This window comes from Oryctolagus cuniculus, chromosome 4 (assembly GCF_964237555.1).
Source record: "Oryctolagus cuniculus chromosome 4, mOryCun1.1, whole genome shotgun sequence".
Taxonomy (NCBI): Eukaryota; Metazoa; Chordata; class Mammalia; order Lagomorpha; family Leporidae; genus Oryctolagus; species Oryctolagus cuniculus.
The window spans coordinates 169,590,771-169,603,544 of record NC_091435.1 but is presented as its reverse complement, the minus strand read 5'-3'; the positions used below and the strand labels follow the sequence as shown (position 1 = coordinate 169,603,544).

General features: G+C 56.2%; 1 protein-coding gene across 1 annotated transcript in view; it reads left to right on the top strand.

Annotated features, from left to right (window-relative positions):
• Positions 1-12,774, top strand: part of GLB1 (galactosidase beta 1) — a 92,820-nt gene that overhangs the window by 10,973 nt on the left and 69,073 nt on the right. The window contains exons 2-3 of the mRNA XM_051818535.2: positions 9,101-9,270; positions 11,659-11,809. Of these exons, the coding sequence (XP_051674495.1) occupies positions 9,101-9,270; positions 11,659-11,809 (321 nt within the window). The remainder of the gene's footprint in view (positions 1-9,100; positions 9,271-11,658; positions 11,810-12,774) is intronic.

The following is a 12,774-nucleotide window of genomic DNA, read 5'->3' as shown; positions in this document are numbered from 1 at the left end:
ATCAAGCAGCCCACCATTCTCCACCGTGATCTGTTTATTACTTTTATAATAATATAGATATATAATAAAAAGATTATTTATTTGAAAGGTAGAGTGACAGACACACATACACAGCAAAGAAAGAGATCTTCCGTCTGTTGGTTCATTCCCCTAATGCCCGCAACAAATGGCTGGAGCCAAGCCAGGCTGAAGCCAGGAGCCAGGAACTCCATCTGGGTCTTGTGTGTCACTGGCAGGGAGCTAAGTACTTGGGCCGTCATCTGCTGCCTCCCAGGTGCGTTAGCGGGGAGTTAGACTGGAAGCGGAGCTGGGACTCGATCCTGGCACTCTGATGCGCGTTGTGGATGTCTTAAGAGGCAGCTTAATCTGCGATCACAACACTCATCCATCCCTATTTGTTTGTTTAATAGGGATTGGGGCCGGCGCCGCAGCTCACTGGGCTAATCCTCCACCTGCGGCGCCGGCACACTGGGTTCTAGTCCCGGTTGAGGGACTAGTTCTGTCTTGGTTGCCCCTCTTCCAGTCCAGCTCTCTGCTGTGGCCCGGGAGTGCGGTGGGTGAACCAATGGAGAAGGAAGACCTTTGTCTCTCTCTCTCTCACTGTCCACTCTGCCTGTCTAAATAAATAAATAGGGATTGGATGTATTATCTCTTTTAAAAGAGTATTTATTTGAGAGAGACAGGGCTCCCATCAACTGGTTCACTCCCTAGATGTCTGCAATGGCTGGGTCTAGGCTCTGGAGCCAGGAGCCAGGAGCCAGGAACTGAAAACACGTCTCCCATGTTGAGGGCAGGAACTCAATTACTTAAGCCATCACCACTGCCTCCCAGGGTACGCATTGGCAGGAAACTGGGTCAGGGGCCAGAGTCAGGACTCAAACCCAGGTGCTTTAATATGGGGTAAGGGTCTCAATCGGAGTCTTGGCAGTAGGCCAAATGCCCACCCCAATCTAGCTGTTAATTGCAGGGGCTCCCAGGCCATCTGAGCGGGGATACAGTGGGAATGATGTTGAAGGCATTGCACTTGGATCTGTGATTCCAGGAGCACTGTGGTGATCTCGGATGGACGTAGGGTGTAGCCAGTTCAAGAACTTCCATTTACTCTGCTGTGGTGAGGTTCAGCCAGCTGCTAGATAAAACCATCCCTGAGTGTACCCAGGACCCCAGGACCCAGAGCAGTAACTGCAGGGCCGGGCCTCGGGCTCCTCAGACGCGCTGTGAGAGGAGAACTTGAACCTCCAATCTCCCTAAGAGTAGAGTGCTGGGGGAGAGTGGTGGCACTTCAGGCACCTGGATCAGTGTCCACTCAAACTTCATCCAGCGGTCTTGGTAAGACTCAGTACCCTAAGTCGCAAGGGGGAAGGACTGCAGGCATATTTATTGGGTGTTCTTGGTGTGGCATTTTGGGGCCCATCAAGGGGATCCTCTTCAGTCCATCGGATATAAGCCAGAGAACTGGCACAAAGCTGGGGGCTGGGTGGAGGCGTCGACCTTGCACTCACGAGTTCTTGAATTTTCTTCTCGTGATGTATGCCAGGCAGCACCCTTGTGCAATGCATTGCCCAGCTGTGTCCCCGGTTGGTTTAACTGCCCTGTGGTTTAACTGCCGCTGTCTCAGGTCACGGCCGACGGCCCCAGCCTTGCTGGTTGTGGTGGCTGTGTCTGCCTGCTTCTGACGGAATGCTCTCCCAGCCTGGGTGTGCTGGAATCGCCATCCCCGTGACACTAGGCTGCCCAGCACCACACAGCAGCTTCCGTTGTCCCTTGCCTATAGCGGGAACCTCCCTGGCTTCTGCAGGGTGGCAGGGCCATTCCCACGGAAGGGAGACTTCTCGGAGCCCTCCTGGGGAGTGTCGTTAGAGTGGATCCTCTGTCACCATTTGTATGTTCTCTCCTGGCAGGGGAGCTCTGGCTGGGATGCTTGAACCCCATGTTGGGGTGCCTGGGTTTGGGTCCCTGCTGCACCCTAGATTCCAGCTTCCTGCTGGGAGGCGGCAGGCATTGGCTCAAGTAGTTGGGTCCCTGCCACCCACTTGCCTTGGGTCTCTGGCTCTTGGTTCCTTCCTTCCTTCCTTCCTTCCTTCCTTCCTTCCTTCCTTTCTTTCTTTCTTTCTGACAGGCAGAGTGGACAGTGAGAGAGAGAGAGAGAGAAAGGTCTTCCTTTGCCGTTGGTTCACCCTCCAATGGCCGCCACGGCCGACGCACTGTGGCCGGTGCACCGCGCCGATCCGAAGGCAGGAGCCAGGTGCTTCTCCTGGTCTCCCATGGGGTGCAGGGCCCAAGCACTTGGGCCATCCTCCACTGCACACCCGGGCCACAGCAGAGAGCTGGCCTGGAAGAGGGGCAACTGGAACAGAATCCAGCACCCCGACCGGGACTAGAACCCAGTGTGCCGGCACCACAAGGTGGAGGATTATTGACACAGAACCTGTGGCATTCACAGAATCTGCAGCAGGTGGCTGGCTCAAGTGCGCCAACCAGTCTCTCTCTTTGGAGCTCCCTGATCTGTGGCTAAGAGGCAGCTTATTAGCAGCTTACAATTAACCATGCTGCCCCACCTCAGCCCAGTCCCTGCTGCACCTCCCCCTCTGCCTGGGCCTCCTTCCTGTCCAGCATCTTAGGAAAGGGCTTCGTATTTGTATTTGAGGTCTCCCCCACCCCGCCACGGAGCCACACCTGCTGTGAGCAGCAGCGGATGGGAGAAGACCAGGTGCGGGCTCCCATCTGCAGTCGAGGCCCGTGTGGTACCTTGTCTTAGCTGTGCTCTTCTGGAAGCAAGACTAAAAGGAAGGCCTGGGGGCCTGCAGCGGCATGTGTGACAGTTAGCACTCTGCAGCATCACCTTCAGAAAGTGCAGGCTGTGCCCGAGTTGTCTGCCGAAACACGGGAGCGTGCAACCGTGTGGCGCCTTCTCTATCGCCCTTTGAGAGCTGCCCCCAGAGGCATGGCCTCCCCAGCGCTCCTGGACTTCTGGGCCCAGCAAGTTCCACCAGTGTTTGGGGCAGAAAGGAAAAAAGATGTTGGTGGCCGACGCCACGGCTTACTAGGCTAATCCTCCACCTGTGGCGCCGGCACACTGGGTTCTAGTCCCGGTCGGGGCACCAGATTCTGTCCCAGTTGCCCCTCTTCCAGGCCAGCTCTCTGCTGTGGCCAGGGAGTGCAGTGGAGGATGGCCCAAGTGCTTGGGCCCTGCACCTGCATGGGAGACCAGGTTAAGTACCTGGCTCCTGCCATCGGATCAGCGCGGTACGCCAGCCACAGCGCAGCGGCCATTGGAGGGTGAACCAACGGAAAAGGAAGACCTTTCTCTCTGTTTCTCTCTCTCACTGTCTACTCTGAAGTTCGGATTTTTTTTTTTTTAAGATTTATTTATTTATTTATTTATTTGAAAGGCAGAGAGAGAGAGAGGTCTTCCATCCGATGGTTCATTCTCCAGTTGACCGCAATGGCTGGAGCTGTGCTGATCTGAAGCCAGGAGCTTCTTCCAGGTCTGCCACGTGGGTGCAGGGACCCAAGGACTTGGAACATCTTCTACTGTTTTCCCAGGCCACAGCTGAGAGCTGGATTGGAAGTGGAGCAGCCAGGACTAGAACCGGCACCCATATGAGATGCTGGCACCACAGGCGGTGGCTTCACCCACTATGCCATAGTGCCGGCCCCTTAAAACAAATTTTTTTAAAAGATTTATTTATTTACTTGAAAGAGTTACACAGAGAGGAGAGGCAGAGAGAGAGAGAGGTCTGTCATCCACTGGTTCACTCCCCAATTAGCCGCAATGGCCGGAGCTGCGCCAATCCAAAGCCAGGAGCCAGGAGCTTCCTCCAGGTCTCCCACGTGGGTACAGGGGCCCAAGGACTTGGGCCATCTTCCACTGCCTTCCCAGGCCACAACAGAGAACTGGATCAGAAGTAGAGCAGCCAGGACATGAACTGGTGCCCATATGGGATGCCGGCACTGCAGGTGGTGGTGGCTTTACCCACTATGCCACAGTGCCAGCCCCTTTAAAACAATTTATTATTATTATTTATTTGACAAGTAGAGTTATAGATAGTGAGAGAGAGAGAAAGATCTTCCTTCCATTGGTTCACTCCCAAATGGCTGCTACGGTCGGCGCTGCACCGATCCAAAGCCAGGAGCCAGGTGCTTCTCCTGGTCTCCCATGCGGGTGCAGGCACCCAAGCACTTGGGCCATCCTCCACTGCCCTCCTGGGCCACAGCAGAGAGCTGGCCTGGAAGAGGAGCAAAGCACTTCTCTACCCTCTCTTTTGACCTTTGTCTCAGAGATCTCTTGACAATGGCAACAGTAGGTACTTCATTACTCTCAAAAGCCACATAATATTTCACCATGCGTGTGAGTCTGTGTATACACATGTGTATATACATATATATATATATATATAGTCTTCAAAAGTTCATAGAATTGGCCAGCGCCGCGGCTCACTAGGCTAATCCTCTACCTTGCAGCACCGGCACACTGGGTTCTAGTCCTGGTCGGGGTGCTGGATTCTGTCCCAGTTGCCCCTCTTCCAGTCCAGCTCTCTGCTGTGGCCCGGGAGTGCAGTGGAGGATGGTCCAAGTGCTTGGGCCCTGCACCCCACGGGAGACCAGGAGAAACACCTGGCTCCTGCCTTCGGATCAGCGCAGTGCGCTGGCCGCAGCGGCCATTGGAGAGTGAACCAACGGCAAAGGAAGACCTTTCTCTCTGTCTCTCTCTTTCTCAATGTCTAACTCTGCTTGTCAAAAAAAAAAAAAAAAAAAAAAAAAGTTAAGTGCAGATATCTGTGCCTGCCCCCAAATACTTTAGCATATATATCATTAACTAGAGGCTGGTGTTTAGCGCTCTTTTGTTTTTCCTGTTAAGGTAAAGGTTACATACAATAAAACGCACAAATCTTAAATGCGTTTGGTGTACTCTAACCGATGGTTACACCTGCCTACTCCAGAAGCTCACCCAGCTGTGAACATCTCCGCTACCTGAGCGAGTTCCGCCGTGTTCTTCCCAGGCAGTATCTCCCTCCCCTCCCCGACAGGTGCTGTGGGGAGGATGTGCCCCCACGTTCTTGGGCTACAAACCTAGTCCCAGTGCCACAGGATGCGCGGTGGGGCACTAGGAGGTGATTAAGTCAGAGGACTCTGCCCTCGTGAGTGGAGGACGGCGGTTATCACAGCGTGGGTTTGTTAGAAAAGTGAGTTTGGTGCTGGCTCGCTCGTGTGCTCTCTTTTCTGCTTTCTACCATGGACGACATAGTGCAAAGTGCCTACCCCTCCCTTCCCTCAAACAGACTTCTCCCAGGGAGCCGCGGGGAGCCTCTTCAGGGTAGCTGCTGTCCTGCACCGAGGGCGGCTCTCTCCCCTGCCCTCTGCCCGCTTCACGCGGCTACCATGGGCCACAGCTCTGCTTCCCTCCTAGACCAGAGTGTGAACATTGAAAATATGTGGCTGCATCCTGCCACGGGGCTCTGGTTCCCAGTCCTGGCCTCCTGCTGATGCAGGCCCTGGGAGGCACAGTGACAGCTCAAGTATCCGGGTTCCTGCCCCCAGGTGGGAGACCTTGGTTGAGTTCTTGGCTTTGGCCCTGGCCCAGCTGCGGTTCCAGAGGGAGTGAACCAGAGCATAGGAGCGGGCTCTCTGACAAATAAATATTTTTAAAAAAGAAAACCTGTCTCATCCTGTCACTCTTTTTTTTTTTTTTTTTTTTTTTTTAAGATTTATTTTAGATTCTGTCCCGGTTGCCCCTCTTCCAGGCCAGCTCTCTGCTGTGGCCAGGGAGTGCAGTGGAGGATGGCCCAAGTACTTGGGCCCTGCACCCCATGGGAGACCAGGAGAAGCACCTGGCTCCTGCCATCGGATCAGTGCGGTGCTCCGGTTGCAGCGCGCCGGCGGCGGCCATTGGAGGGTGAACCAACGGCAAAAGGAAGACCTTTCTCTCTGTCTCTCTCTCACTGTGCACTCTGCCTGTCCAAAAAAAAAAAAAAAAAAAAAGATTTATTTTATTTGTTTGAAAGAGTTACAGAGAAAGGTAGAGACAGAGAGAGAGGTCTTCCATCCACTGGTTCACTCCCCAGATGGTCGCAACAAACAGAGCTGCGTGGATCCAAAGCCAGGAGCCAAGAGCTTCTTCCAGGTCTCCCACGGAGGTGCAGGGGCCCAAGGACTCGGGCCATCTTCTACCTCTTTCCCAGGCCACAGCAGAGAGCTGGATAAGAAGTGGAGCAACCAGGACTAGAACCAGTGCCTATATGGGATGCCGGCATTTCAGTCCAGGGCGTTAACCCACTGCGCCACAGTGCCGGCCCCCTGTCACTCTTTCATTCTCCGTGGTTGGTGGCTCCCACCTCCCGGACTTCATCAGCACCATGTTGTATCTGTATCGCTCCTGTATTGATCTGTGGCCCTTTCCACTTGGTCCTGCCTGCTCTGCCTGTCCTCACTCGCCGTTTGTGGGGAGCAACTCGGACTAGACTGTTACTGGAATTAAGACTTATTCTATGCATCTGCTCTCCCACAATATGGCGCTGGGAGAGGAGGAAACAGCTTCTACACAGCTGCCTCCAGTTCAACCAATAAACAGCAGGACCTGCTCCTGATTGGAGGAGAGCAGCGTACTCGGCGTGTGGGTAGCAGAGTTGGGATTGGTGGAAGAGGACTATAAAGGAGGAGAGAGACAACATGCACCAGGAACACCTGAGGAACATCTGAGCAGCCCCCGAGAGAGCCAGCCGGCGGTGTGCCGCTCCCCTGCGGAAGTGGGGAAAGTGGCAGGGGGAACTGCCCTTCCACGGAGGTGGAGGGGTCGGTAGCCAACCCGGGAAGAACCAGCAGCAAACCCGGGGAGGGCCGAGCAGACAAAAGAACAGCGCAGGGTCCTGTGTCGTTCCTCCACGAAGACGGGGAGCGACAGCCAAAGTCCCCGTCTGTGTCTCCCTCCCCCTGGGCTGGCTTTTCCATATCCTAGGTCCATAGCTCTGAGCGCCGGCTACACATGACCTCATCTGGGCTGTAGGAAATACCAGTGCCTGGGCTCCATCCCAGACCAGTTCGAAACTGTGTATCTGGGGGTGAGATCCAATGTTGTGTTTTAAGCTTACGCAGGTGGTTCTGATGTGCGTCTGGGGTTGAGAACCACAGTTTGGGCTCTCTCTTCCTCCAGGAAACCTGCCCTTGCTCCCCTCCCTGTACCCCCAAACATCAGCTCACATACTGTTTATCTGTGCCCCAGCAATCTGCTCCAACCCTCGCCCCCTAGACCACGCTGTGCTAACCCTGGGTCTCTTCTGTGCCAGACAGAAGTGCCCTGTGGGTTGTGGCCACAGCTGTGTGGTTCCCCTCTGCGATTACTCCTCACACAGGAGGTGCTTGGTAATATCTGTGAGTGGACAGTAGGGAGAAATTCAGGCTGGACTCAGAGGTTGTTTGAAGGCAGGTGCTGTGCTGGGTGTGGGACAAAGGTCAGACGGCGGGGTCCACCCCTCATTCCTCAGCGGCGCCCCTCCTCTCCTCCTGACACCTGACTCCCAAGCAGCCTTTGCCTTCCCCGGCTCTGCCTGAAGCTGCTTGGTTCCCCTTCTACCCACCTGGAGAACTCCCCCCACAGCATGGAGCAGTGCTGAAACCACGCGAGGGACTTTCGTGGTCACTGAGTTGTGGCCGTGCTATGAGAATGTTTTCACAGTCACCCCCTGGGCACCTGGTGTAAGAAACTTGTGTTTTTGTGAAGAGAGAGCCTTATTTATAAGGCGACAGACGCTTGCCTCTTTGAAAGTTTTTTTATTTATTTATTTTTTTGACAGGCAGAGTGGACAGTGAGAGAGAGAGACAGACAGAAAGGTCTTCCTTTGCCGTTGGTTTACCCTCCAATGGCCGCCGCACCGCGCTGAGCCGGTGGCAGGAGCCAGGTGCTTCTCCTGGTCTCCCATGGGGTGCAGGGCCCAAGCACTTGGGCCATCCTCCACTGCACTCCCTGGCCACAGCAGAGAGCTGGCCTGGAAGAGGGGCAACCAGGACAGAATCCAGCGCCCCGACCGGGACTAGAACCCGGGGTGCCGGCGCTGCAGGTGGAGGATTAGCCTAGTGAGCCGCAGCGCCGGCCTGAAAGGGTCTTAAGCCGCCGATCTGCCTCTGGTTGGCGTTCCTGAAGCCTGGCCCACACCCAGCCAAGTTCTGCAAGTCTGCCTGCTCTGAACTCCCGGAGGTCAGCCGCATGTGACCTCTCACCTCGCCTCCAGGGCACCCCCAAAGCTGCCCTGGACTGCGGCTCTGCTGCGACTACATCTCGGACGGCGACTTGGACACCTGAAGGCGCCCAGGGCGTCTTCTGCACGGTTCTTCTGCCCTGGTGCTGTTGGCACTGGTGGCCCGGGGCTGCCTTCGCATCCAGCGCTCCGCCCGGGCTGACAGCCCCCGTTTCAGGTCTTGCATTTCAGCCTCATCTCCGGGTGACCCCAGAACAGGGTTTCCTGACGTTTTTATTAGACTCCTAGCAATACCCCTTGCATTTCAGCCAGTACCTCGCAGGCAACTCTAGGTATGCAGGACAAAGGTTTCATAAAGTGAAATGATTGTCATCATGGAGGGGCAGAGAGACAGCAGCTTCCGTCTGCTGCTCTGCATCCCAAACACCTGCAATGGCCGGGGTCGGGCCGGGGTCCAGTCAAGAACCACGCACGCACTCAACCCAGGTCTCCCACGCGAGTGACAGGAGAGGAAACCTAGCGCAGGTCACGCCGGGCCTCAGGGCGACAGCTCGGGATGGGGCTGCGCATGCGCCCTGAATTGCCTCCGTGGCTCTTGGCGGGCCCAGCGGTACATCCGGGCTCAGGCAGGCCACAGCCTGGCGTGCATGCGTGTGTGCGTGCGCATGCGTTCACAGCCCCGCGTGCGAGCGTGCGTGCGGGCGTGCGCATGCGTCCTGTCCCCTGGCCGCCATGGGCAGCTGTCAGTGCCGGCCTCCGGAAGCTGAGCGTCGCGCGTGGATCCCGCCGCAAGCAGAGGCCTTGGCCTGGCGGCGGCTGGTTTGACAGCCCAGAAGCCGAGCCACGTTAGCGCGGGCTGGATGGGGGGTCCGCTGCGCGTTCTCACGGCGTCCCTGCGTGCCCTCTAGAGCGCCTCCCGGCGGACGTTCGAGATCGACTACAGCCGGGACCGCTTCCTCAAGGATGGCCAGCCCTTCCGCTACATCTCGGGGAGCATCCACTACTTCCGCGTGCCCAGCTTCTACTGGAAGGACCGGCTGCTGAAGATGAAGATGGCGGGGCTGAACGCCATCCAGACGTAAGTGGGCCTGAGCCCCAGGTAGGGGGGCTGCTCAGAAACGGGGTGACCTTTGGGGAGGGGCTTGTCGTGAGCCTGCACTTGCCTGGTGTGTGCAAGCGGGGCCGGGCTGGCAGGCAGGGGCCTGGGACTCGATATGAGGCTCCAGCTCCAGATAGCTTGGAGCCTGTGGCTGTGCCCAGTGCAGGTGTCTTTTGTCGCTGCGGAGAATTAGCCCCTCCCCCAGCCGGGAGCTGTGACCCCCAGCCCCCCCCCCCCCCCCAGGAAATCATGAGCTGGGCGTAACGGGGATTGAGCGCTTAGCAGGTGCAGGGCAGTCGATGTGAACAGATATGGTGGCTGCCATTGAGAGCGGGTGGGTGGGACTGAGACTTGCCCAGGGGCCTCCCTGTGGTCAGGGGTCCAGCCATGATGCGGGGGTGCGAGCGGATAGCCCTAGTCCTTGGGTAGATTCCAGAAACTCAGTCTCAGCCAGGGCTGGTCAGGTTTCTGCGGTGCTGATGGGGACTGTCGATAACATCCCAAAGATAAAGATGGGAAACCCGGAGGCAGATTCCTGAGATAGACAGGGGGAACCCCACTCATTATTGCGGCTCTAAGGCCACGCGCAGTGCAAAGCCAAGTTCACCTGCTAATGGTTTCTTTTTTTTTTTTTTTTTTTTTTGTGACAGGCAGAGTTAGAGAGAAAGAGACACAGAGAGAAAGGTCTTCTTTTGCCGTTGGTTCACCCCCAAAGTGGCCACTGCAGCCGGTGCACTGCACCGATCCGAAGCCAGGAGCCAGGTGCCTCCTCCTGGTCTCCCATGTGAGTGCAGGGCCCAAGCACTTGGGCCATCCTCCACTGCACTCCCGGGCCACAGCAGAGAGCTGGCCTGGAAGAGGGGCAACCGGGACAGAATCTGGCGCCCCGACCGGGACTAGAACCCGGGGTGCCGGCGCCGCAGGCAGAGGATTAGCCTAGTGAGCCACAGTGCCGGCTGCTAATGGTTTCTGCGCTGAGTTCCCGTGGGCCCTGGGATGTTGAGATGATGGGAAAAGGACAAGCCTGGGCCCTCCAAGGAGCTTTTGCATCCCTTGCCGCAGTTTGCACGGAGCTGATGGCACGCCTTGAATTTTTCGCTTCTGCTGCTATTCCTGACAAGATCTTTTGTCAGAAGGGTGCATGGGTTGGAGGTTTTCTTACTTTTATTAAAAATTATTTTTGCAGGGGGCTGGCATGTGGCGCAGTGGGTAAGCCGCCACTTTGGATGCTGGCACCCATCTTGGAGTCCTGGCTGCATGAAGTAGGAATGGGCAATCTTGGTGGATCGCGAGCATAACGTGTCCCCTTGAAGTTTGGTTGGCTTGAGTTAGCTGCTGTGACAACTTTGAGTAAGGCCTCTCCCCGGGAGGCCGCCAGCGGGGAGGTCGCAGTTTCCTGGGTGCGGCTCTGCAGGTGGTGCAGAAATTCACCTGGGCGACCTGTGTCTCAGCTGCTTCCCGTGCCCTGCACGGAGCGCCTTCAGGCCCGTTACTCATGCCTGGGACCGTTGTAAAGAGCTAGCGGTGAGCCCTGCAAACAGGCGCCTGGTGACCGTGAGTCGGAGATGCTGTCACTCCTGCTGGGGCGTGGCCAAGTGGGGGAGTGGAAGGAAAGGGGCTCCAAGGGCGAGAAGCGTGGGTGTCAGCCAGGACAGGCAGGCTCAGTGCGTTTGTCTCTGTGACGAGAGTGGACGCCATCATAGAAGGCAACGAAACGGCCACCCGTGGAGCTGTCTTTCTCCTAACGACGCTGGTGATTCCCATCTCTACCAGGCCACACGTCTGTAAATTAACCCGTGACTTTGCAGTCTTTACTCAGTAGCAAGCAGTGAAGTCAAACAAACGCTTTTCCTGGAGAATAGAAGACTTGGGTGGGCCCCTCGAGCAGTTGGCCAATGTCACCAGAAAGAAAATCCAGGCATACTTTTGCTCTTATTTCTCTTTTTATCAAAAGATGTATTTATTTATTTAAAAGGCAGAATGACAGAGAAAAAGAGAAACACACACACACACACACACACACACACAGAGATCTTCAGTCTGCTGGTTCAGTCCCCAAATGCCCACAGCAGCCAGGGCCGGTCCAGGCCAAAGCCAGGAATTCCATCCAGGTCTCCCACTTGGGCCATTTTCTGCTGCTTTCCCGGGAGCATCAGCAGGAAGTTGGATCAGAAGGGGAGCAGCCGGGACTCAGACCAGCACTCTGACGTGGGAGCGGTGGCAGCTCAGCCTGCTGGGCCCCAAGGCCGGCCCTTCTGGGTCGCTTTTCTGACAGTCCTGTGTCTTCCGTCCTGTGTCTGTGAGCCCGGGGGAGCCCCTCCCTCGCCCTGCCGCGTGTCCGGGACGGGGCTGTGTGTGTCTCGGCAGGTATGTGCCCTGGAACTTCCACGAGCTGCGGCCGGGGCAGTACCAGTTTTCTGGGGATCATGACGTGGAGCAGTTTCTGCGGCTGGCTCACGAGCTGGGCCTCCTGGTCATCCTGCGGCCTGGGCCCTACATCTGTGCCGAGTGGGACATGGTGAGTGTGCCTAGGCGGGCGCGCCTGCCTGGCGTGTGCAAGCAGGGCCGGGCTGGCAGGCAGGGGCCTGGGACTCTTGATATGAGGCTCCAAGCTATCTGGAGTTGGAGTGTGTCCAGTGCAGGTGTCTTTTGAGAAGGGGCCAGGCCCAGAGGAACGGGGCGGGGCCTGAGTGTTCTTTTGGTGGCCACTCACATGGCTCAGTTCCTGTCTGTAGAAGGCAGCCGATGGGGGCTTCCCTGGATACCCCGCAGGGTAGTCACAGAAGTGGAATCACCTATGAGGGTGCCTGAAAAAGTTCACGGGAAATACAGCTAAAAGATAAGTTTATTTTGGTGCGAAAATGTTTGAAACTTATGCACAGTGTTTGCATAATACACATGCTGCATGAATGTTTGGAAGACCTTTTGCATATGTATAAAAAGGACTTTGTGGGGCCAGCGTTGGGGTGCAGTGGGTTAAGCCACTGCCTGAGATGCTGGCATCCCATGTCAGCGTGCCAGTTCCTGTCCCAGCTGCTCTACTTCTGATCCAGCTTCCTGGGAAAACAATAGAAGATGGCCCAAGTGCCTGGGCCCCCACACCCACATGGGAGACCCAGATGAAGCTGCTGGCTCCTGGCTTCAGCTCCACCCAGCCCTAGCTGTTGCAGGCATTTGGGGAGTGAACCAGCAGATGGAAGATCTCCCTGTCTCTCTCTAACTCTGCCTTTCAAATACATAAGTAAATCTTTTAAAAAGCCAACAATAACAAAGGTCCTCAAAACAACCTTAATGTAGACTGATCTTCCTTCTCGTCTTCTCCAATTTCTAATTTGCCTGAAAATTACAAATCTGGGCCAGCACTGCGGCTCACTAGGCTAATCCTCCGCCTGTGGCGCCAGCACACTGGGTTCTAGGTTCTAGTCCTGGTCGGGGTGCCGGATTCTGTCCTGGTTGCTCCTCTTCCAGTCCAGCTCTCTGCTG